General features: G+C 38.9%; 2 protein-coding genes across 3 annotated transcripts; both read right to left on the minus strand.

The window, feature by feature from the left end:
* Positions 1–3,927: 3,927 nt before the first annotated feature.
* pink1 (PTEN induced kinase 1) lies at positions 3,928–10,610 on the minus strand. Its single transcript, XM_084720266.1, has 8 exons — positions 10,147–10,610; positions 8,736–9,008; positions 8,529–8,632; positions 8,259–8,441; positions 6,866–7,029; positions 6,640–6,767; positions 5,362–5,592; positions 3,928–5,082 (listed from the first exon to the last, which is right to left on the minus strand). Exons 1-8 carry the CDS (start codon positions 10,501–10,503, stop codon positions 4,798–4,800), a joined length of 1,725 nt encoding a protein of 574 aa, XP_084576392.1. The 5' UTR covers positions 10,504–10,610; the 3' UTR covers positions 3,928–4,797.
* A 2,277-nt stretch (positions 10,611–12,887) lies between these two features.
* LOC146324666 (trypsin-3) lies at positions 12,888–20,677 on the minus strand. Of its 2 annotated transcripts, none has more exons than XM_084720268.1 (6): positions 20,235–20,677; positions 17,006–17,075; positions 16,423–16,576; positions 14,423–14,561; positions 14,079–14,333; positions 12,888–13,605 (listed from the first exon to the last, which is right to left on the minus strand). In XM_084720268.1, the coding sequence occupies exons 2-6, from the start codon at positions 17,073–17,075 to the stop codon at positions 13,450–13,452; spliced, it is 774 nt and encodes a 257-aa protein (XP_084576394.1). In that variant the 5' UTR covers positions 20,235–20,677; the 3' UTR covers positions 12,888–13,449. The 2 variants fall into 2 exon arrangements, with proteins under 2 accessions (XP_084576394.1, XP_084576393.1); XM_084720267.1 differs by having other exon boundaries at positions 20,246–20,675.
* Between the last annotated feature and the right edge of the window lie 6,243 nt (positions 20,678–26,920).

Below are 26,920 nucleotides of genomic sequence, written 5' to 3' on the forward strand. Positions count from 1 at the left end.
GTAGACAGTAAATTTATCCTACACTGCCGTCGCCTTTAGCTTTGATTATGGCACACATTCTCCATGGCATCATTTCGATAACCTTATGCAATGTCGTCATTTATTTCTGTCCAGAGTTGCATTAATTTTTCACCAAGATCTTGTATTGATGATGGGAGAGTCGCCCCGCTGTGTAAAGTCTTCTCCAGAACATCCCAAAGATTCTCAGTGGGGTTCAGGTCTGGACTCTGTGGTGGACAGTCCATGTGTGAAAATGATGTCTCATGCTCCCTGAACCTCTCTTTCACTATTTGAGCCCCATGAATCCTGACATTGTCATCTTGGAATATGTCCGTGTCATCAGAGAAGAAAAAAAAACACTGATGTAAAAACCTGATCATTCAGTTTATTCAGGTAGTGAAGCTGACATCATAATGTTTCTGAACCTCAACCTGAGCGACTGAAGCAGCCCCAGATCATAACACTGCCCCCACAGGCTCGTACTGTAGGCACTAGGCATGATGGGAGCATCACTTCATCCACCTCTCTTCTTACCCTGATGCCCCTATCACTCTGGAACAGGGTAAATCTGGACTCATCAGACCACATGACCTTTTTCCAGTAAACTTTTTCAGTAAACTGAAGCCTTTTTTTCTGATTATCCTCACTGATAAGTGGTTTTCTTGAGGCTACACAGCTGTTTAGTCCCGATCCCTTCAGTTCTCTTCACATTGTTTGTGGAAATGTTCTTACTTTCACTAAACACAGCTGTGAGTTCTACTGTTGATTTTTTACGATTTGATTTCACCAAACGTTTCATTCAAGATTTTTTTCCGACCACATTTCTTCCTTCCAGGTTTTAATAATGTGTTGGACAGTTTTAGTAGTTTCATTAATCTCCTGAGTTGTTTTCTTTGCTTGATGCAGGTCAATAATTTGACTCTTCTGAAACAGAGGACCATCTTTTGTCTTCTGACATGGTTGTTTAAGAAATGAGAAGCTGCTCACTGCATCAGTTAGAGTTCAATAACTTGTTACCAGCTGAAACATATTAATCACTGCAGTGATTATCCAGTGGAAGGATCTGACCTGTTTGCTTTGTTGAATCCAGGTGGTGACTTTTATTTGACCAGGCAGTGTATCTATCTGTTTACCCATCTGACCAATAAAACCTGTTTTCTTTTCATCCTCCATCATATCAAAGCAGTATTTGATCTCAGTGGTGTTCAAACACTTTTCAACCTCTGTCACATCAGAGCAGAGTTAAAAACAGGTCTGTGTGATGGAGGAGGAGGCTGAAAGGTTTCTCTGGTGGACTTTAAATTCACTGTTCACATACTAACTCACACTGTTCAGTTGCAGTAATATCCAGATTCTGTTGTGCATGTTCCTGGGCACGTCGCCAAAATGTCTCAATTTCTTTCCTCCAGTTCAAGAAGCTTTTTGTCACAGCAGATAACAAGGAAAGAAAAATTAAAACACAAGCAAAATAAAAGTAGACAAGAGGTTGTGTTGTAATTGGAACCAAGTGAGCACTGCATGGATTTATGTTTGTGTGTGTGTGTGTGTGTGTGTGTGTGTGTGTGTGTGTGTGTGTGTGTGTGTGTGTGTGTGTGTGTGAATAAAGACACTGGGTTTGTCTCAAAGGGTCATTACTGTTGTGGAAAAATCTTTCCAGTTTATTTGATTTACGGCTTCCCGTTGCCAGATCTTCAGTATCCCCCTCCCTCATTTATGATCTTTGGTTTACATGGCAAACAACAACGCTCCGGCTCATAAACCAAACACTGTAACTGATGACAAATCGTGCACGCCAACGTCTGAGCTGTAAATTCTCAGGGCATAGAAGCTCTACCCCATGGTTCAGATTAGTCGGAGATCACTTCAGATTATTAGGAAAATTTATCTCTAAATAAAATCTGTCAAAACAAAACATATGTGTTTGGAAGTGTGTGTGTGTGTGTGTGTGTGTGTGTGTGTGTGTGTGTGTGTGTGTGTGTGTGTGTGTGTGTGTGTGTGTGGTGACATGGAGTAACTTAGAAACCAGACAAGTTAAAGTAAGAAGAAGAATGATTTCCTTTCAGAGCTCTTTTCAGACAGATACTTTTATTCTGAAACACAGCAGAAAAATCTACATTTATCCAAAATATTTCTCACCATCTTTATTATGAAAACTTACACACTCTCTATCATTTCCCTCACTGGCCACGTGGTTATGATGCCAAAACTGTAGTTTTAATGTGACTAGTTTTGATAACAGATTATAATAAAGTGTGAAGTGTTGAGCATCTCTATTCAAAGCTTTTATAATTTCTCAGAATAATAATAAGTATTACAGATAAGCTGGCAACAAACAAACATCAGTAAACCATCAAAGTGGCTCTGAGCGAGTGCAAACATGGACATAAAGTGCAAACCACAGGAACAAAAACAAAATCACATCCTGAGGGTCAGTCAGTGTTGGGGAGGTTTTTACATGCGTCATGTGGTGCAGAATGGATGAATAAGTGATTGTTTGGCTCACAGCCTGACAGACGCCTGCTGGGAAGCTGTTTGCCGGCTGCACGTTACCTGTGAATATGTAAAACTAAACTGTTGCCCTACACGGTAGGTTCTGGCTAATTTTACTCTAATATCAAATATCTGCATCCAAGACCATTTTAATCAAACACACAGATGACAGTTACAGTGTGAGTGTGGGGTCTCTCCTGGCAAATATCTAAAAAGTGCATCAGCGCTTGTAAAAGAATATAGAACTCTCATAACAGAAATACCAGTAGTCTTTAGTTCCTTATATTTCTCTCATTTCAGGAGAAATTAATCGTAGAAAACACAGATACCAGTTTTTTTTTTCCTCCACACACAGAAGCCTAAATAGTCCATGATGCAATGCACCTACAAGACCTGCTGCATTCTGCACAAAGCGGAGCTGACAGCACTTTGTTCTAACTCCTGCTGATGTTGAAGTGATGCTGAGTTTGTGAGAACACGTTCAGGGGAACGCGGATCAGAGGGCTGAACTACGAAGGAAGCTCAACACAACCAGGCCGCCTTTGTGTGAGGTGGTTCGACAAAACCTGAAACCCACGCAGGAGATAACACAACGTAACAAGTTCAACTTTCTTTGTTAACCCACGTTGTCTTCCTCAGGCTCTGTGCGTGTACTTGTGTTGTCAAAAATATCCAAACATCAATACTGAAAATTTTAAATGCTTTCAATAGTCCCTTTTTTGTGGTATCAATACCGACACACACACTGCTGCAGATCCTGCACAGTCCCTTAGATTTATCACTTACTCACACTTCTGTTTTATTCTCATCACGTCTCATTTGCTCCTTCTGAACGTCCGTTGTCATATTATTGCCCTGTGATATCAATGTTTTGATAAAAATTTAACAATTTATGCCAAAATGAGTCAATTATTCTTTGTGAAAGGTATTTGGTATCGCAAGGTATTGCATCAAAATTAGAAATTCCAGTATCAGTCAAGACGAACAGGCTGATATAACGGAGAATTATTGAGAAAATACAGCAATATGCTGCAAATGAGTAAAGAGAGGAACGCTGTCAGATCATTACTAATCAACTTAATGCGCCTGTTTATTCTTAACATGACAACTGCAAATTAAACTTTAAACTTGATAGAACAGATTTAAACATGATGCTGTTGTTCTGACACTGTCTCATAATGAAGAAGACTTTGAAATCACTTTAGATTTTGGTCAAATCAAAGTGAAATGAATGTAACTGACTGAATATAATCAGCCAGGGTTCAGGAACCTGCAGCTCTGGGCTCTTTTTCTCCTCTCCAGTGGCTCCCTGCGACTTTAAATGGAAATGAATCACGGCTCTTTTTTTAACATTATAATTTTCATCTACTATTGTTGTACCTAAAGCAATTCTTACATTCTCCACTTCTAAAAACTTAATCAAGATTTTGTCAACTAAAATGTGGGTCATAGTCACATTTTCCTCTAAATTTTGACGGTGTCTAGTCTTAAATCTCTCTCGGGTAGCCATGGATTTCAAAAAGAAAAGCCTCCGAGGCAAACAGTCTTGGCTCCAGCCTGTTCTGAGCTGCAGTGTCAGCAGTGAAAATCAGACTAAGACAAAGTAGTCTGTATTATTTTTATCATTCTTTTAGGGTGTGGATGATCTGCTGTGTAAAATTTAAAGTGTTAATATGACCTGAGGCAAACAGGCGAAAAAACAAGACTTTCCACATCACTGACTGAGGTTCCTGTGGCGATGTGATGCATACAGTTGCCACTGTAATTATATTACACAGCTTTGTTCTGTGACATCACTAACGTACGACTCCGCAACTTTGTATATATAACGTCTTCCCTCAGCTGACAATCGATATTGCTCATCGGATTTACAGCCGATTCAATCTGAAACTCTTAACCTGCTCCCGACCAGGTTATGAGTTCAGCAGTCACCATGGTGATCTAGCCAGGTTAAAAGAGAGCCACCTTCCTGACATTGAAAACTCTGACTTTAGACTCAACACACCGTGCTAACTCATTAAATTTGCTTCGTAGTACAGCCCTCTGCACTTTCAGTAGCAACAAATTCAGGGGAGATCAGACAATATAAGAAGGTGAGTTTCACCACTTGAGAATTAACCATAACTGCAGGAATAAAAGCCACAGATTATACAGAATAGTCTAAGAGTACAGTGTCAGAGGAGTTTGCCTTAATAGCCATTAGATGTAAAGACTATAGACATAATAAACACAGAGGTCCAGCTGAGTATCAGGTATGAACTCTAGGCTCTGGATCAATGACTCGCGTCTGAATGAGTGACAGCGGGTCTAAGAAGACAGTATACAGGCCTGACGCTGCTCTCGTCCATACAGGAGGAAGCCCACGGCCGTGCGCAGCTCCTCCAGGTCCAGGTTGGACAGGAAGCTCCTCTGAAGCTCCGCCTCCACCGTGTTCCCGCTGGGTCCGCTGCGGCCCCTCAGGAGAACCACAGCGGACTGGCACAGCAGCCAATCGGCCAGCTTCTTCATGCCAACGCTGTCCTGATTGGCCAGGGCCTTCCGTCCCCAGAGACTGAGATGCAGCATGTTAGCTGCCACACGGGCACTGGGGCGCTGCAGAGAAACGATAATGCACACATGAGCGCCGCAGCATCAAATAAATATTAATTATTACAGTTTTTTCCAACTTTTTAAACACATTTCCTGAAACCATAGCTACATTTTAAGCATCTCATTATACAAATGATAAACTATAAAATGATATATAAATGAACTTTGTGACATTGTCACCTTGCTTAAATTATTTTTTCAGATATTTAGAGTGATTTAACTGTACACAAAACTGGTTTGAGCATTCAGTTTCCTAACAAACCCCTCCCGACCCTGCTGTACCTTGCCTGGGTTCCTCCTGAGCAGCAGTCGGATCACTAACTGAACATCCGCTGGAACGCTGGAGGGCAGACAAGGAAGCTGCTTCTCCTGGTAACTCCTGCTGTCCAGTCCCGCTGCTCGATAGAACGGGTTGTTCTGGCCAAATATCTCGTAGGAGATGGCGCCCACTGCCCAGGCGTCCGCCTTGCTGTAGTCAATCACCACCCCACACCCTGGAACTGCAGTGGTCACCTTTGGGCAGACACATCATAACAAGAACAAGAGATTTATAACTGATGATATTCTGTATTAATATTCAGCATGTTATTTTACTTAAAGGGATAGTTTGAATTATTTGAAAAGTGTTTGTATGAAGTACGTGTCCACAGTCAGTGTATTACCTATAGAAGATGAGGATCAGCAAGATTACTGGTGTAGGAACTGAATAATGTACTGCTGAGGACAGCACTATATTTAGAATATTTTCACCACTTTACCTTGCTGTCAGACAGACTTTTCTGCTAAATATATAAACCTAACATCCCTCTCTCCAAAACAACCAAACTCCATTGGTAAAATCAGTAATTTTACCTTGCAGAACACAGGTGTCGCTGCTCTGCCACTGCACTGTTTTGTTAGTTTGTCTGTGTTATTCTGTGACTTCTGAGTTTAAAAGGGTTTAGTCAGATTCACCAAAGTCACACTATAACGCAAACAAACTGACCGATCGAGGCAGCGATAGAACAGCAGCTACTGCATTCTGCAAAGTAAAATTAATGTTTTAGTCAATGGAGTCTGGTTGCTTTGGAGTGAGTGGTATTTGACTTGTATAACTGTGTTTTAATGTTGGAAAAGTCTGCCTGACAGCAGGGTAAAGCAGTGAAAATGCTCTAAATGTAGCGTACACTTAACCTGATACTGACGTACATTTTGCTGCTGGCCCTGTCCACAGCAGTACATTGCTGAGCTTCCTACACCAGTACTCCTGCTGCTTCTTCTCCAAACTGGGGACCACCATCGACTGTAGGTAATACTCAGGCTCAAGTGAAATCTGCAGGTTGTTTTGCTTTTTGAAATTTCAGCGGTGATCCAAAATGAAAATCTACAGAATTCTGTGGAACGTTTTTTTCTTGCAATGTATTCTGAGACAAATGACTGTCTGTTTCACTGCCTGCAAAGCTCCATTATGATATTGCTCAATTTAACTGTTATAAACATCTGCTCCTTCTACAAGATTTATCCCATTTTAAAACATCTGAACTATCCCTTTAATAACAATAAAGAGCTACTTGAACCTACCTCTGGTGCCATAAGGGAGGCGTTCCCTCCTCTGCTGACCCACATGCTGTTGAAGGGCAGCTGCAGACTCGAGTCACCCTGAGCCAGGCAGCAGCCAAAGTCAGAAATCACTAAACGAGGGCAACCGTCTGCAGAAAAGCAAAATCAGTTTGAAATTTCAACACAGAACTGACGGAGCAGACTCTCCAAAATGTTGTTCTTCTGACTGACTGAATATTTCTCTGACCAGAGTCAAACTCCAGCAGCACGTTGTCTGACTTGAGATCCCTGTGGGCGACGCCCTGTCCACACAGGTGGTCCACCCCCTCGAGGAGCTGCAGCAGCATCAGGGCGCCCTGCCTGCGGTTCGGTGTGGACTCCTCCAGGTACTGTCGCAGCGTGCAGGGGTAACTAAAACACAAAAGAAGATAGGATGAGCTTAAACCACTTTACTGAACTCCTAAAATTATAATCCTTAACATTTTTATGAAATCAAAGCCAGTTTTTCTGCAACAGTCATTCAATATATTTACATTCTTTTTATTTATATAAACTATATTTTAAAAAGTGCTGCAGCCTGTATGTCAAGTGTTTTATCTCAATCTTTGATTTAAGCCTCACTGTTCACTTTATTAACACTGTATCAGAGCTATTATATTACTGCTAATTCAAACTGAACATTGCCCTCTGCTCCTAGTTCACATTGAAGGGATCATAAATATATTTTTCTCTTACCTGTAGTACTATATATCCATCAGATAGTTCTGGTGTGAGTTGCAGAGTTTTGGAGATATCAGTGGTAGAGATGTCTGCCTTCTCTCCAATAAAATGGGGCGAAATGGCACTCAGCTTGTGGTGCTCAACGTGCCAGAGAATAAACTTGGAAAATTCAGCAGTGAAGTCTCCTGACAAAAATCATGACTCGTTTTCTCAAGATAATCCACAGACCTTGTTGGGAGCAGTTTTTACTGCATTTACTCCCAGACTGGCAACTTTACTGATCATCAGCTGCCTGCAGTGTTTGCTGGTTCACCTTTATAATCAGGACTAAACACTCTCAAACTGGAGAAGAGGCATTCTTTTTTTTTTACTAGTTAGTCCTGTAACTTTATCCCCCACATGCCATGTTTCTCAGTTCAGCTGCACTGCATTATTCATTAGCAGAGAGACTGACCCCTGGTGGTGTTTGTTGCACACTACAATACAGCATCTCTCAGTTTCATAGAAAGATGAATGTCTGTATTTAGGACGGTATAGAAAACCATACCATTGGGATTCATGATTACCCTGGAGTGCTGTAAGACCTTTATACCGGCCAAGCATATTCTCAATCAGCCCAGACTTAAAGGTAGAGTCAGTAGGATTTGTCCAAGGCGTTTGCAAACTCATCACAACGTCAGATACCAATGATTTGGTTTAGTGAAATGTCCCAGAAACAGCAAAACAATGAGAAAAAATACAAATACATGCAGAGGACAGGGTCTCTGCAGATACAGCCCCCACCACACACTTCTAGTGGTATATAAATGTGTCATATGAGTCTATACATTGTTTTTTCAGGAAAACATTGCAGATTATACCTTTAAGGATTATAACGTTAAGATTAACTGATCAAGGGGGCAAGAGGTGGCAGGACTTACTTCTTCATGACCAGGAAAAGAGTGCGGTTGTTGCCCAGACCAGCAGGGTTGAGTCTGGCTGGCAGCACATCTGGATACTCTTCCTGGGCACCTGGTAGCAGTGGGACGTCTGCTGTGAAAGCCCGGTGCACCGTGATCACGTTAGGGTGTGCTGACACTCTTTTGGGCAGGACTCCAAAATTTCTGCATGTAGAGAGGTCACAGATGTTTCTGAGCATCTTTACAAGGACTAGTGATAAAGTCTGAGAGCAGTAAAGATCTAATACTTACCCATCCAGAGTGATCTGTTCCATTTCCTGCTTTACGGCCAGAGGACCTGCAGGCACCAGCTCCTGTGACATTGATTTTAATATCGACTCACTTGACGACCCCGCCTGCAAACAAATGGCATCACAAAACACCTGTCAGTACTTTTCTGTGCATGATGTCCCGCACAGGTCTAACAGATAAAAGTGTGGACTATTATAGAACACCTACCCCGAAGTTCCACATCATCTTGATCGCCAGAGGGAATCTTTTTAGTGAGCAGCATGTGAGAGATCGAGGAGCCGCCTCCACGTCCTCTTCATCTTCTCTCAGCTGCACCAGGGAGGGTTTACTCTCCGTCGGAGGGGCAAACGGAGCTGCAGCCTCGTACACAGCAGCATTGGAGCCTTTCCCAATCTGATTCCCAATAATGTAATCCTCCAGTTTATATCCAGAGGTGAATGGCCTGAGTGGGCTCTGGAATCTTTTCTTGCTAAACACCGCCTGCAGATTGGGAGAAATATATATTTTTTAAGATACAGAAAGGTAGGGGTGTGTGTTAGTGCATGTTTTGTCCTAAGTTAACTAGGACAAAAAATAGAGAGTATCCATGCACTGGAGTAAAACAAAATAAATAAATAATAAATAAATTAGGTTTTATGCAATATTCGAGTCTTATGGATGGTCCACCATTAAAACGGTTCATTTTTAATCTTTATGTAGCCTAAAATTGTAAAATATTTTAGAACCCAATCATATGTCTAATATGCAAAATCAGTTTTGTATGTAAAAAGTAACTAATAACTATGGTTGTCAGCTCAGTTACAAAGCAGATTAGAGGTATAAGTAGCATAAAAACTGAAAGAAGATGAACATGAGTGCAATTATGTAAAATTTTCACTTTTTTATATTTCAAAATAATGTGATTACTGTGTTTAGGTAGTGACACATTTTGGGAGAAAAATATCTGAATATACAAAATGTGAATTAACTACAATTACTAGAAATGTGAACCTTGTTTATTATACAACTTACGGAGGAGAAAGACACTTTTGTTTTACTGACTTTTTGACTTTGATCCAAGTCTGCAGAATAGCCAGGGGTGGAAGTAACTAGTTACAAATACTCAAATTACTGTAATTTAGTGGTTTTTAGGGCACTTGTACTTTTATAAGTAGATTTTCAAATCTGTACTGTTACGTATACTTAAGTATGCATTTCACTATGTAATCCATTTAGTTAGTTTTTTAATCATAATTGAGTTCTGAGTACAATTTGAATTAATATACAAACTTTTCATCTGTATTTTTGTTGCCAATAAGCTGATCTGATGGCACACAATGTATTGAACATTAACGGTTAAAAAGTTATACTCCGAGTATTTTTTCAGAAGAATACTTTGTACTTTTACTTACGTATATTCCTAAGCCCATTACTTTTCCCTGTAATGAGTAATATTTTTGAAATGTAACAGTACTTGTAATTGAGTGTAGATCTTCAGTACTCTCTCCACCACGAAGAATAGCTCGTATAAAGCGTAATTACTAACTATGTTAGCTCAGTTAAACAGTGAATTAGAAAATATAAGCAGCAGTATAACATATAATTACGAACCTCAGTTTGTGTGGTTTTATTATCATACCTGGATCTCCTGGCAGGTCGCAGCGCTCTTCCTGTCCTCCTCCAGCTGCTGCTCGATGAGTCCCACGCCGAGACCGAAAGCCAGAAACACGGCCCTGTTCCGCGGAGACCCGCCGCCGAACCTCCTCCCGAATCCGGCGGACTGAAGCTGGGCCGCCAGGCCCTTCAGGGAGGTGCGGTAATATCGGTACCGAGACGGCAGGAAAGCCTGAGGCTGAACCGTGCGCACCTGCGGGCCTACACGGAGACGGTCAGCTCGGAGCTTTGCTACGACTCGGCCACCGGTTTTAAGGAGACCCAGCTGGAAGACCGACCGGCCCAACTCGAGCCCCCGGCTCAGAGCGTGTTTCACAGACATAATTTACCTCAGAAAGGTAATTTAAGCTGTTATTTCAGTCCGCTTGTGTCAGACAGTCCTCACCTATCTCTATCAAGGGCGGTATTATGTAAACAAAACAACTGAGCATGCGCGAGAATGACGACGACCTACTTCTTTAATTTACTTCCTGTTTTTTTAAAAATCTTTATTGAAAATCACAAATAATCATAATCATCAATATAGATATTTGCCTGGGTTTTTCATGGAAAATCTAAATAATAATAATTAAAAAAAAGACAGAAGAAGAAGGAGGAGAAAAAATAAATAAAAAGGTTCAGCAGTTCAGACAATTATATATATTATATAGTTAAAATATATTTAGTCTTTAAAGTTTTGTGATTTTTAGTGCTGAACACTTTGATGTATTTTTGTATTTACTAAATAAAACAAAATCACTCTATTGACCTGTAACTTTGATGGAATTTAATAAAAGTTATTAAGTGCATTTTAAAAGAACAGCTGTCTTTGTTTTATTTTTATTGAGAAATCTGGTACCTGAACCCTGATGTGTAACTTTTTCCATTTTAATTAAGTCCCCAAAATACACAATCACTCATGTAACAGAAAGTCTTTTAATGTGTCAAATGAAAAGATCCTGTTGTCTACATAAGTCCTCTGTTGATCACTTACTCTGGAAATAAGCAAGCATTAAATAATCATACAATCAAATTTAATATGGACAGTTAGGAAAATAAATGTGACAATGTTGCTGTGGGTACCAAGGGATTTATAACTGTGTTTATAACAACAATTTAGACGTGATGATAAAGGCTTTGAGAGTCTGGGCATTTAAATACCTTGAGAGTGCTTTAATTTTACTCTGATCAGTTGGTATTTTATCCTAATAATGATTTTTAAAGGAGGAATTTAATAAACAGTATATAACAGGCATTTTGTGATCTGTTCTGCTTTAACACACAGTTCTAGCACTCTATAGTGTGTTTATATTGTGTCTGTGTATTCAATGTTAGAATAAGACAAATATTGATAAATAGTGCTGGTGAAGTGATAATTCAATTAGTGATAATTTTCATTATTCTAACCATTCACCCCAGCTCTAGTGAGTCCTGCAGGGGCGGGCAACTATTTTCCATGAAGGGTCACTTGAGAAATTAATCAGGCTGCTTTTAGTGAGACACAAATATGAAATAACACACAACACACAGCTTTAAAGATGATTTCAATGAAAAAGTGCTGTGGATGTCTTGTTAAATATCCTCCAGCCAGCATCAACCTTCTTAGCCACTCAGCTGCTGTACAATGTCATCACTATGAACAAAACTGATGTAATCTACTTTACAGTCAACGGCTGTGATGTTAGACAGCATTATACTTTTTAACCACAAGATGTCACTGTTAGATCAGCAGTAGATACAGCTACCTTAAAACTCCTAATAAATCTCTAATCATGTCAGAGTCAGAAGTGTGCTACAGTATATAGAGCACACCGGTGATGCATGTAGATGTTTATCAGCCAGCAGGCTAACAAAGTACTGCACTCTTACAGTTGGTCACCCTCTCTGAATTACCATGTCAAGGAACTGTGGGCTCATTATTTTTGTTAGAAAGGTCCAAAACTTTAACTTTTTTGACTGAAGTGGCCCAAATGAGGCAATGACTCATGCGGGGGATGGTATGAAGTGTGTGTGTGTGTTCGTGCGTGTGCGTGTGCATGCATGTGTGTACTTGTCACACAAGTCGGAATTAAATTAATTTACCATTTGCTTTATCAACTTTAATTATACATTACAGTTTCATACATTCCTGTGTTTAAAATTTTAATTTAAACGATAACTAGTCTGATCACATCGCAACAGAGCGTCATCACAGAAATATAAAATATAGCTTCCATACTTTTTTCCATTTGTGTATATCATAAAGGGAACTATGACTTAATTATAATTATTATTCCTGAGTTGTAAAATGATCCTTAAAGTAAAATTATATAATTGTCAAAAAGTTGGTTCAAACTAAGGTCCCGCCTCTCACTGGACAGATAGCCAATAATACTTGAGGAAAATAGGGTGGAGCTTGGAATGAACAGCTATGTGAAAAAAACACACACATCCCTGATCCCAGTGGTTTGGGAGCTGGATCACAAACTATCAAACGTCAAAGGAAAGGAAAAAATCCGCACACCAAAAGAGCTTCCGTCTGAACAGCATATTAGCATGACGTTTCGAGCTATCAGCTCTTCCTCAGACTGCTACCTTGCAGTCTTCAGGCAGAGCTGATGTGTGGCACTTGAAATGGCCAATCAGATTTCAGGAGTGGCCAGTGGCCCCGACACCATGCATGCCAAATATAGGTTGCAGCAAAAGCAGGAAAAGCAGTAGAACAGTAGAAGAACAGTGTAAACAACATGGCTGTACAACATTATAGTTTAATATAAAACATACAGTTCATTATCATCACCAATGAACACAGCACTGAACCCTTTCAGAATAAAGGCCCAATAAGAGTTTAATAATAAGAAAAATTATACAGATTGTTTCTGTTTTAATTTCAGTGGAAAAATTTCTAAGTGTTCACATGGAACCTTTTAGTGGGCTGCAGGCTGTTTTTTTTTTTTTTGTTTTTTTTTAACCATCACTGGATCACTGTAATGCAGATTTAACATCGATACTATTATAACAACTACTACTACACCTGCTACTACTAATAATGAGCATAATAATTACAATAATGATGAGTTTATTTCTGCATCTCATTTCAGAGTAATTAATGAAAATTATGAGTGTATTAACATATTTTCAGGGAACTTTTTATCTAGAAATGATTGATAATCTTGGCTCTACAAAGCGTACCCCAACATTATGAACTGTAATTAACTTAGTGTGTAAAGATGATATAAAACACACAAAGAAAGTTATTAGTGATGTCAGAAAAAGGCCACTGGGAACAATGTCGTGAACTGGCTGCTCATCAAGGACTGTTACTGTTGATAATCCAGTTGATCCACTGGACATACTGTCTCACTTTGGTGTAGACTCCAGGGAAGTATGGGTTTGCACAGCTGATACCCCAGGACACGATGCCCTCGAACTTGCCATTGCATATGAGAGGACCTCCGGAGTCGCCCTGTGGATCATCAAGACAAATCACATGATCAACAAACACCAGGGGCCCTATCTTACGCTGATCTAAAGCACAAGTTGAAAGTGCAAGGTGCAATGGATTTAATTTATTCAGGGTGTGTCCAAGTCCAACTTTGCCATCTTGTACCAGGGGCGCAGGGGTATCCTACCCTGTTCTGCCCCTTGCTCCAGCAGCACACAGCTGGATGCACCTATCAGCTGTGCACAAGTGCCCTGATTAATTCACGGGTGAGTTTAGGTCAAACTTGCAATAAACTAGTCAGAAAGTCAGCTCTTATCACTGTTAAGAAGCAGGAGAGCGGATTTACCAGGACGTACAGTCCTATCACTTAGTTTACAGCTAAAGAAAAGAAGATTTAAGTGTGCAGTTTCTTTTTAAGGTATTAAGTACAAGCATCCAATACAGTGAACGTGCAACACATGCATGAGAAAAGTAAAAAACACAAACATCTGTACCTGGCAGGAGTCTTTGCCGCCCATCCTGGATCCAGCACACAGCATGTTTGAAGTGATCCTCCCCCAGTAGTAATAAGTGCAGTAAGGCATTATTCTCACGTCCACAGCGCGCAGCACGGGGGACAGGTAGTAACTGTAAATCTGCGTCACGCCCCAGCCGCTCACTGTGCAGACGTCCGAAAACAGCGGAGGAGAGTTTTCGTCAGGCAGCTCAGCTGGCTGGACGTTGGCGTTTAGCTGTGCCGGCTCGCTCAGCTGCAACACAAACAACACAAAGTTACAGCTCAGACAGTTTGACCATGAAGTGGACACGCGTGCGTCATATCTGCTGCTCCTCTGCCTACCTTGATGAGCATGATGTCATTGTTGAAATTCTTGTAGTTGTAGTTGTGGACAAATATCTTTGAGACGTTAAAGACCTGCTCAAAGCCTTCTGTTGTCTCCAGGTTGTGTTCACATAACACCACCTTCATCAGGCTGCTCCTGATGGACAAAACCAGACGGAAAGTGCTTCAAAATTTAACCTGTGGCTGTGAAATACAGTAAAATGACAAGTTCACGTCTTTGCTGTCCAGAAAACACTCTGTCCCCATCATACAGCAACACATTCAGTTCACTCCAAATCAAAAGTACATATTTGGCCTGTAGTGCTACTTATCTATCTACAAGCCAGATGATTTAGAATTTTTGATTTTGGGGTGAAGTGTCCCTTTAACTGTGAAATACAGTAAAATGAAAAATTCAGTCACAAAAAACATTGTCTTCATTATACAGTTACACAATCAATCAATTAACATCTTAACTCTTCTCAAAACCACTGGTGGAATGTAACTAAGTATATTTACTCAAGTACTGTACTTAATAAATGTGAGGTACTTTAGTATTTTCTTCTACTCCACTACATCAGAGATACTTTTTACTTCACTACATTTTTCTGACAGCTTTAATTATTTTACAACTTAAGATTTTTTGCACAAAACACGAGAATGAACTAATGCAACTGAAACAATCGACTGATCAAGTAAGAGAAAATTAACACGCGACTACTTTGATTAATTTTTCATGCAAATGTCTTGATAATTTTATGGTGCAGTCGAACGCAGACTTCACAGGCTGTGAACAGCTGTGGACTGTCAAGAATTACAGATGTTTGCAGTCACTTATTGGGCCGAAAAACTGTTTTTTCTTGCAGTGAAACATTGTGAAGGTGTTACTTTGAGGTCTAAGCAATGGTGATGGATATTTCCCACTATTTTCAGATTTAAGAGATTTTATAAACCAAACAATCAAGATGAAGAAAATAATCATCACACAAAAAGTTGAGAAAACTCAGAATTGAGTTTTGAGATAAACCAAAGTTTTGCCAATCTATAATCTCCTGTTAGAACAATTTGCTTTTCTTCTTAAGATAAACTTGAATCTTTGAGTTTTAGAAAAACCTCAAATCCTGTTTTTCAAAAGTTTTTCACTGTGAGCTGTGAACCTGATTTGTCATTATTTGAGTGCTCTGAAATTTAATGGCTGCAGCTGAAAATATTAAATTATTAACCATTATTCACTTTCACTTCAGTGACTTTACTCAACAAGATTAAAGTTTATCTAAAGAAGAAAAGTAAATTATATCAACATTATTATTTAGTACAACTAGTAAAACTTTTTTTTCCAGAACTTAAAAGTTTGAGTTGGACTGAAAACTCAAAAATGTACTGAGGAAAGTTTCCTTGTATTTTTGCTTTTATAGTGCAAATAATCAACAGCTACTGTCTCTTACAAAATAGTACGAACTGAGCTCCAACTGCAACAACAAAATCCTAATTTTATATTAATGTAAGAGTAATAATTATATGTAATAATACATTTGTCACAGGAGCCATGTCTCTGCAATGACTACTTTTAAAACTTAAAATACATTTTCCTGATCATATACTTTTACTTAAATAAGATTTTCAGTGCGCGACTTTTCCTTGTAAAGAAATGTTTTTACAATGTGGTATTAGTATTATTACTCGGTGATGGAAGAAGTATTTACTTAAGTAAAAGTAGCACCATCAAAAATACCCTGTTACAAGTAAAAATCTTGCATCAAAATTTTACTTTAGTAAAAGTCTAAAAATATTAGGAAAAAAGAACAACTAGATTACTATTAATGTTGTTACTGATGGATTTGGAGCTAATTTTAATCACCAAACTTTATATAAATGTCTTTTTGGTTGTTCAACCATTTTAAATCTGCTCAGTCGTTTTAAACTGAAAAGTATCTAAAGGTTGTTGGATAAATTAAAAAGTAAAACGTTCAGTATCTCATGTGAAACATGGTGGAGTAGAAGTTGGTGTCAGTACTCACGGCCTCCAGCAGTGGGCAGCAGACACCACCCATTCAGGGTGCACTAAGGTTCCTCCACAGTAGTGCTGTCCTTTCTCATTTTGCAGTGATGCCTGATACTTGATAGAGTACCGCCGCACTTCCTGTCCTCCAATGATCCTCGCTGCAAACGTCTCTGTAGACGGCAAGAACAGGTCACCTGTTACTTCTTTTGTTTACAGAAAACGTCTAATTACTCAGTAACTGATTTAAATTACGATCCTCTACTAAACCAAGTAAACACCTAGAAACTTATAATCTTAGCAGGTTATTTAAATAAAATCACAATTATTTGCTTTTGTTCATATTTGTAAACGATCAAAGGGCCTGACTGAGGTTGTTAAAGGGCCGGAATCGGCCCACGAGCCACCAGTTGAACAGACCCGCTCCATGGTTTTTATATTCTTATTGCACTGCAGAGGAGAGGTTGAAGACCACGTCAACACAGATTTGGTAGATCTGTTTCTCCTCGTGTGCAGTTCTAGTTCTACACTTTGAGGATTTCATACATTTCATTAATTATTAACACAAACTAGACGTTAAACGTTGTGATTGAGGAACTTACCTGATACTGAGAAAACCAAAAGCAGCAGCACAGTAGACATGTGCAGTGCAGCCATGTCTTTAAGAATCATCTGTAATGCAGAAACACAACTTTTAGTACCTCCCACACACAGTATATAATGTGCCAAGTAATTCATTAATACTGATAAAATCAAATTATCTTTGTGTAAAACAAAAGCAGAGTTATACCATTTGACAATAGACAGCCTCATTTCTAAATGTGTGAAATGTCTCAGTCTAACCCTTATGTTCAGTGTCTGACACTTAAAGACACGTTGTAGATGAAATGTTTTTGGATTTTGCTGTACACTGTTAAAAAAATACTAGTTAATAGGTTTAACTTTCAAAAAGTTAGTGCCCAGGCTGCCTTAAAATTTCAATTTTACTGAATTTCTAAAGACAAGTTGAGGTAATCTGTAATGATGCAAAAGAAATTCACTTTTCTAGTGTAGTTTTAATTCAGCTGTACTTAAGAAAAAAGGGTAAATAAGATACAAGATATTTAGTTGAACATTAAGTTGACAAACATTACAAACAAATTTGATTTTCGTTCATTTTTTCTCAGTTTGAAAAGTCACTTCTTCATTTCATGTAAAGAACCTCCAGCTGCTCCTGATGAAAGCGAAAAGAGGACCGAATTCAGTACGAACAAAGTGTAAAAAAACAAATTAACTCTCAAACAATGCATGCTGGGAAGTCTCTTAATGCGCGGATCATGTTTCTTTCAATTATTCAACTCATCATTTCATGTCAAAGGACTAAAAGTTAAAAGACTAAATGTTTACAAGTTAAAAGCTTTCTGACAATAAAAAGACTACACAAAGTTTTCGGTTTAATTAACTAGAATAAATAAAACTTTACGTATATTTGTTAGGTTGATGAGAAAAACATAGTTGATTAAATGCTGTATATTTTTTTTACAGTGTAAGTCATGAGGTGTAACTAATTAATGACAAAAAGTTCACTATGTTACAGTTCGCCGACACAAGTAACTGTACCAAAACAAAACTAAACAGCTACAACACAGAGGAAAAAAACCCAAAAAGCCATCAGCGTTTAAACACCACACTGCGCCTCAAAGTGAAACCTACAAAAACGTCAGTGCGGACGAGCCTCCAAATATGTTACGGCCTCCATACAAAAAGAAACATGGCTGTCCAGGGGCAGGAGGCGGCATCATATAAAATGAGGACGCCAAACCAAAAAGGTACTGATTTAACCCACAAGCTTTATTATGAAAGACCCAAAGTATTAAACAAAGACAACATGACTAATGGAACAGAAGGGGGCTGGAGACCCTGGTCTCTCTGCAGGCAGAGGGAGGAGGGAGACAGAGAGGCTGCTGCACGTAACACCCTTCTTCTATTAAAAACTTAAATCAGGGGCTAAATCTTATTACTGGTTGGCGGTCGATTAATGAACTACAATTAATCAGTCCCTCCAGGAAGTTGTGATGTTGCGATCACAACAATTCATGCAAATTCAACCAGTCCCTGTGAATCTGCGTGGCCTTTGCAATTTTGTCTAAACTCTGCAACTCTGCAACTTTTCCACAAATCTGACCAACCATCGTTGCTTCCCATGAGTTCCACCTACACAGCAGAACCCTGCTAGAACATCATACAAGTACGTCTCAGTGAACCGACTCAGTGTTTTGTTTAATTCTTCACTTTTTTTTTTGTATTTATGATTTTTTTGTTTTTGTCACAGGTACTGAAAAGAACAGAATATGTGTCATTTTAACTGACATTTATGAATTTTCCTTCTTTGTCTAATACCCCACAGGTGCACTTCAAACTTTTTGTCAAGGTTACTTAAAACACTCAGAACAGAGTACGTTATTGTTCTCCCTGGAACAAGTTTCCTTTTATTTTAATGAATTATACAAAAAAATAAAAAATAAAAATCCCATTGCAATTTTCACTTGCTCCTGTAATTCCATTGCAAAAAATGCCCAGAAACACTGCAATATGCATTGCAATTTTTTTAGAAAAGCTGCAGTAAAATCACATATTTTAGGTCACAACGATCCAAAAAACAGCCAGCAAAATCCTGGAGGGACTGATTAAACATCAGTATCTGGGCCTTATATTCATATTTCACTGAAACACCATCATTTTTTTTGACACTACACTGTAAAAATATTATTATTATTGTATTGAACTCAAAGAAAGTTAGTGTCCAGCATGGCTTAAAATTTTGACTGAATTTGTAAAGATTCAAAGCAAACTTTTCAAGTCAAATAAACTTGATATATTCACTTGAGTACTTGAGGAAACAGATTAAATATCGAAGTTCCCATCGTGTATGTTTTCTTCAAACTATGAAAAAAAATAAGGTCTCATGACAATGGAAACAAAGCATGCTGTGAAGTCTGCTTATATGATAAACATGTTTCTTTATAATCTTTAATAAATGAGTTGATCAAACACTGTGCAACACATTCATTCAACTTATCATTTCAGCAGGGTACAACAAAAATGGCTGCCCACTTGCAGTGCCATGTCAGGCAAATAAATCTGACAACTCACTTGCCCAACCAGGCAAGTGGCAAATAAAAGTTAAACTTTTAAACTACTGTGATAAATGAGTAATTTTTAATATAATTTTTCTAGGACAAATGGCAGACATGCTGTTTTCAGCCTCTCAAATATGGAGTTTTCTGGATTTGCTTTTTTTAAAAATATATTATTAAACTGAATATCTTTGGATTTGACAAAAGAAGAGATTTTAAGACATCGCCTTGAACTTTGAAAAACTGGGATGGACATTTTATTTTATTTTTTTTTACTATTTTCTGACATTTTAAAGACAATGCAACTGACTACGATCCTTAAAATAAACACGACAGTCTTCTTTGTTGCTACTTGGTCATCACCACTTTTTTTTTTTTTTTTAAACAGTTTGTACAGGGGCAAGTAAAAATTGACTTAGGGCAAGTAGATTTCTGACCTACTTTCTTAAGTGAAAAAAACAAACATAAACATCGAACCCTGTTTCAAGTTAAAAGATTTGACTTTAGGAAATGTGTAAAATAAATGCTAGAAAATTTAAGTTAAATAAACTTGAGAAGATTAGTTGATTCCACTTTATAGTCCAGTTTATAGTACAGTACAATCTAACAGATGCTTATATCACAGAAATTAAAGTGGTAATAGTTTTTGTTGTTGAAAACACCATCTTACCCTGATTATTGATCAATAACTTTGAACAAATAGAGTTAGAATCACCTTCTACTTACCTGTGAGTCCAAACACAGCGACCTTCAGAGTATCTCCAACTGGTGGGACCAACGCTCTCCTGTAGCCTTTTATAGTGTAACTGTACCCTCATACAAATCTTTTGTTTAAATTATCTTTTCGTCTGGTTTTGTGCCGCGACCATCTCACGCTGCAACAATGAGTCTGACCTACTACATGACAAAGCTGAAGTGTTCTCTTCCATTATGTTTGTCTCTGAGCTCTACTTTTCTGCTTGCACCTTGGGATATGAAGGTATCTGGGATGGGAACACCTCTGCACAGTCATCATCATCATCATCATCATCATCAAGACCAAGTTTATGGGCAGAAGAAATGTTTATGACCGTGATGTGATGTGTTTTCTTGTGTGTCTGTAGTGGATGCAATAATAATAATAATGATAATAAAAAACAACTTTATTTGCATTCCTGAACTACAGAACATATTTTTCCCTCATTTCAAAAATAATGAACACTGATCAAAACAAGTTAAAGACAAAGTCCCTTTTTAAATCTGCATTAATTGCATACAGGTTTTCTTATATACATTAGTGCAGAAATTTAACAAAGGAATGGTTCATTCAGTGATTAATAAAAACAGATGGTGAAGCACCTACCGCAAAGGAATTTAATGAAAGTGTGATTCGAGTGAATCATTTCCAGGCAGCAACTTGCTTGAGTTATGGCAAATTATGTTTTTAGTGATGTCACCATGACCTTTGACCTCTGACCACCAAAATCGAATCAGTTCATCCTTGAGTCCAAGTGGTCACCTGCAGGCCAGTTTGGAGAAATTCCTTCAAGGTGTTCCTGAGAAATCACGTTCACAGTATTGAGATGACCTGACAACATAAGGCCCGTTTTTCAAAAGTTGTGGATCACAGAGGTCCAAAAGAATCAGGCTGATCTGTCCAGCTGAGGGTCCGTTGATCACTCATGCACACACACACACACTCACGCACACACACACACTCACGCACACACACTCACTCATGCACACATGCAAGTGATCGCATGATATAATGATACAGAACACAGGCAAGGCAGCAAATTCACATCTGGGAAGCAGGAAGCAGAGAGAGTTTTGCAGTTTAGCTTGAAAAACGACTGGAATGATGAATCTTTAATTTTCACTACGTTAATGAACCAGTCCCTCCAGCTCTATATTAAAAATAAATGACTGAACATTAAGCAAGAGGTGTGAGAAACAGGTGAAAAAGTGTTTAAACTAAGAAGGAAAAAGAGAAGCCTTGATTAGACTTGCCTCATTTGAGGCAGGTGATTTAGAGTTAAGAGAGACGGATAGTAAAAGATAAAGGAAATGTAATTTAATTGGTAAGTGTCAATGTTAAATATTATTGATATTTAATTTTTTCCCTGTTAAATATATCCAACTATTTAGTTGGTTTATCTTTTGCTATATAATTATTATTATTATTATTATTTTTTTACATTTCTTTAAAATTCAAATCAATCAAAATTTAAATAAAGATTTTAGTTAAATAATGAATAATGAAGGCATACACTGAATCAAAAAGGCTATAAATCCTCCATATATGAAAGTAAGAATTTGTTTAAACTTTCAAACCTCCCAGCTGGTTTCACGTTGGACAGAAGGCTGAACACGATATACTTATATAGAATATATAGTATTTAACACAAAAATGATGCACACACACACACACACACACACACACACACACACACACGAACACACGAACACACACACACACATACACAACATTGCACATGTCAAACAGGTAACAGAGGAGCCACTAATGCTGGTTAAATCATGAGTCACATGCTCCTGCAGGGAGACACAGTTTTGAATCTCTATACTTTCAGAGGACGAACTACACCAGTGGTTCCCAAACTTCTTTTGGCAGAGGCCACAAAATGTTCATTCCCCCCCCAAGACAGCAGGAGGACATTCTTATCTACATAGCTTTGTTTCTGATGTGGTTGTGGAAGAATAAACTCTACAGCTTTTGTCCACAGGGGGCTCCAAAATCAACAAAATTTAAAAGTCCCTTGTAGAACCTTTAAGTGTGAGTAACAACTCATACAATTAGAGGTAACCAAAATGACTTAATTACAGTAATTTGAGTCATTGTAATTAGTTACTTTCACCCCGAGTGGTCGAAGCAGAGTATGACAAACAGCTTGATCAGATCCTAGGTCTGGTTATTTGTGCTGTAATCATAAATTGCCTGATTTAAATCATAACTTTTGAGCTGCTTGTTGTTTATCTGGTCGGACCTGCAGTGTTATCAGGCTCAGAAAAGTAACTGAGATCCAGATACACACTGTACATTTCATCCCAGAGGGACCAGAGGCTTTCAGGGGAGGGTTTGAGACATTAATCCTTCTGGTGCGCTGTGTCTGCCTCCTCCTCCTCCTCCTCCCTTCACCTCCTCCACAGGGAGGTGACAGACACACATCAGGTGTCAGGAGGCCTCCTGATCAGATGTCTGAATCATCTCAGCTGTAATGTAATGTTTACAAAGTGCAGATTGACTCATGAATAAATTAAAACAGATTGAACCAGACAAATTACCTCTTACACAGAGAACTGTTGTTGCCAAATATTTGCCAGAACTGAAACTGTTCATTGCTGGACTGAATTAACTGAAGGACAAAAGTTAACTTACATATATGACTCATGAACAGTGAAGACTTAAAGAGACTATAGAGAATATGACTGATATGTCTGACCTGATAAAATGTTGTTAATAATAATGACTTTTTAGATTTCACAATGTCAGCTTGGTCATCACAGCTGGATGTTTACCACTCATTCTACACTACAAGGATATTTGTAATTATGAAAAATACATATTGCTCCATGTAGGCTATTAGCAATTTTTCATTTCCCCTTGTAAAGTGCTATTTTTTTAAGTTATGCTACTTCCTGTTTACCTTCTCCATTGGGCACATGATATATGGGCCTTATATGGTATTACTGGGGTGTTAATTATGCTAATTTACAAGTCTCATGCACATGCAGTCAAATATGAACAGGAGGATCATTTACAGTTATTTGAAGTTACGAGCGTTTGCTGAATCTGATGTGGTGTGTTTCTTCGTATGAGAAATTTAAGACAGAAATACAAAAATGTTCTTGCATGAGGCTCAATGTTTTCTACTGGTTAGCGCTGCTGATCTTACCTAGTCACCACTAGTCACCACACCACCCATTTCCACAAATCTGCTGCATCCAAAATCATATAGCCTGCACTACATACCCAAACATTTGGTATCATTCAACATACTTTTGTTTAAATAAATGCCTGTACTTTAATATTGTGCTTTTCATTATCAACTGCATTTATTTGGTCATTTTAGTTACTAGCTACATCAGACTGAGATGACAAAATGTAAATTTATTCAAAAATCCAGAAGCTACCTCACAGTAAATTAGCTCAACATGATGAACACATGAATGCATCAATAATTATAATCCTATGATATAATATAATACAATGATGATGGGGCCACTCTGCATAATGAGTACTTTAACTTTTGGAACTTAATGCATACTTTAATACCAGTACTTTTGTACTTTTCTAAGCATGACTTTTACTGAAGTATTTCTACCCGGTGACAGTACTACTTTTCAATCAGACAACTCACACTTAAGAATGTTTATTGCAGCAGCAGAACATAATTAGAGTTTGGCGTCTTGGCTCCGACCTCATCACTCCTCACAGATTATTTCTACACAGAGATATAGAGGAGTGATGAAATGAACACGTATCTCGGACCCCCTGTCGGAGCCTGCAGGTGGATGCAGGAACAGGCAGTGACGCTGATGGCAGGCAGCAGTGGCACTGGAAGGGTGCGTTTGGTACGTGTGTGAGGCGTGTCACGGGTGCTGCAGCTCAAGTTGGCTGCCTGAACTAGCTTGCAGGCATCGCTACATTTATTTAAGTGAAAGATTCAAATACCTCGGCCACGCTTGTAACCAAGGATGACTTGCTAAGGTTTGATCAGGAGGCCCGTGCTGAGTCACTGGTACCATTAGAGGAGGTGATACTGGCACCGATAAGACTTCAGTGCCACCTCGGCCTAAAGACTGTAAACCAAGATTATCTCAGGATCTACATGTCTCCTCTTCAGGGAAACACAGTTACACTCATGAATTAGTAATTTTTTAAGCGACTTCTGTTTTTCTTTTGCTAATGTGAGTAATTAAAAAACAAAACACAGACCTCTTTCAATCCTCAAGTACATTTTAAATCATTCATTAAATGTGTCAGCGCTCATTAACTTTGTTTATAATCTTTGTCAAATCTGACAGATGTAGTAAATCAAACACTGCTGTGCTGATAGACATTAAACGCCTCCTAACTCACTAAAACGAGAACAATCTGTGCTGATAATGTGCTGAGATGATATAAAAGTGACTGTGAGTGAGATTTTAGGGATTAGAGCATTGTGGTTGGTGATACACACACACACACACACACACACACACACACACACACACACACACACACACACACACACACACACAAACACAGATGACTTTTCATTCCAGTGTCTGACAGATGAATGTGAGCGCTGGCAGCCGTGTGCGATGATGATGACAGCTCTTGGAAAGAGGAGCGGGTCATGCGGAAAAAAGGCAGTGGTCAGCACTCAGGGGATGTGAGAGGTAGCGAGAGCGCGGCTGGAGCTATCAGTGGCGGGGAGGGCAGCAGAGAGGGCTATTAGCCGGCTGAGGTCAGGAACTCCGCAGAGGGACGGTAGCGGTGATGAGAGCTGCCTGAGCCGTGCTCCATTTTTAATGACGCCCGGCCCGAGAATAGATGTAGAGCAGCAGCGCCGACTCGACCGGGTCGCATACAAAGAAGGTTCTGCTGCTTGTCATCAGTCTGAAGCCCCTCATTAATCCTTCCTGGAGAAATCAGTGAGGGGAGACTGTACGATGATGAAGAGCTGCAGAGACTTTTTCTGTACCGTCTTTCATTTAGGATGACAGCAGCACATTTGATCACATTAAGAGCTACGATCACAAGCTGACAGATGTCAAATACTGGACACAGCTGACAGGAGTATACAACATCAGGGCAACTGTACAACAGGGCTGGGCATTGATATTATATCACTTTCATGAGACCAGGTATTAGGGTTGCACAATTAATATGTCCAAGTACAGAACCAAATCACAATTCTTAGAAAAAAGCAAAAATGTGTGAGAAAACATCGTTATAAAGAGGTACTGTAGTGCTGCAGAGATGACCAAACCTAAAAATCTTCTCCAGATGAAGGAAATCATGTTTGTTTGATTCAGACCTCAATAAAAATCACATGATCACAATTTTCTTTTCAATAAACATGAGAATTGCAATGAAAACCCGATCATTTCCACTAATCATGTTGCATATCGAAATCACAACGTCAGTCAAAATAATTGCAATATGACTTTTTAATGAATCATGCAGCCCTGCTAGGTGGTGTCTTACATTTTGAATAGGCAGATGCTAATTGCACGTAGGTGTCAGTAGCCAATAATGCTATTTGCACCCATGGGGGAATAGCCAATCTGGCTATTTACACCCAGGTGTATAAACTGTAGCTTGACAGAAACAAGCACCCAGGTGTCGCTGTCAATAATGTTCTTTGCAGCTGGAGTGTAAACACCATGATCTTTTTCTAAACCAAGTAGTTTTGTTGCCTAAATCTAACAAAATTGCTACTGAAAACAACAATAATAAAAAGAATAAAAGAGACAAGTCAGCAAAGTTTTATCACTGACTTCCAGGTCAGTGGACTCAAACTCCACTCAAACATTTCAAACTGTTTTCAGAAATCATGGATGTCTATATGCACTGTCTTTCTGTATCTTTTAAAAGCAGATACTGTATGTGTCCATCTTAACTTCAGATTGTTACCTGTCAGTGCCCATGGCATCATGGGTAACTGTCACATCTGTGAAGGCCCCATTAATGCTGAAAGGTACAAACAGGCTCTGGAGCAACATATGCTGCCATCCAGACGACGTCTTTTTCAGAGACGTCCCTGCTTATTTCAGCGTGACGAATCTGAGACACATTGTGGACGTGTTCCAACAGTGTGTCTTCGTAGTAAAAGAGTTCAGGTACTAGACTGACCTGTCTGCAGTCCTGACCATTGAAAATGTGTGGCGCATGATGAAGCACAAAATACAGCAACAGAGACCCCGGACTGTTGAGAACCTGAAGTCATATATCAAGTAGAGGACGACATTTTTATCCCACAGGAATCCCACAGCACGAGATTCCCGTAAGATTCCCTCGGGATGGGAGTTAATTTCATTATTAATCATGGTACTGGGATGGGGTTGGAAAAAAGTCAGTGGTAATGGGCTGGAGCAGCTAATTACCATAACAACAACAGATCCAGTTTTTGCAGGCTCTTGACCAGTACATAACGTGTGTGGACTGTCGAATGACAGGAACAGGATTAGAGCCGTTGTTGTTCGGAGTTTATCAGTTTGACCATTAATTATCTTGCATTTGTGCTGTATTCAATTGAATTTAGGTAAAAACATTTTTTTGCAAATCATTTAATTCTGTTTTTATTTACAGATTTTGGAATCAGGGTTGTAGAACCTCTCATAGGGGGGTCTGGGTGAAACCTTTCACAGATGGTTCTCAGTATAATAGAACCGTCTGATTGGGTCTTTAGCATC

This window comes from Lutjanus erythropterus, chromosome 6, assembly GCF_056507025.1.
Source record: "Lutjanus erythropterus isolate fLutEry1 chromosome 6, fLutEry1.hap2, whole genome shotgun sequence".
Taxonomy (NCBI): Eukaryota; Metazoa; Chordata; class Actinopteri; order Lutjaniformes; family Lutjanidae; genus Lutjanus; species Lutjanus erythropterus.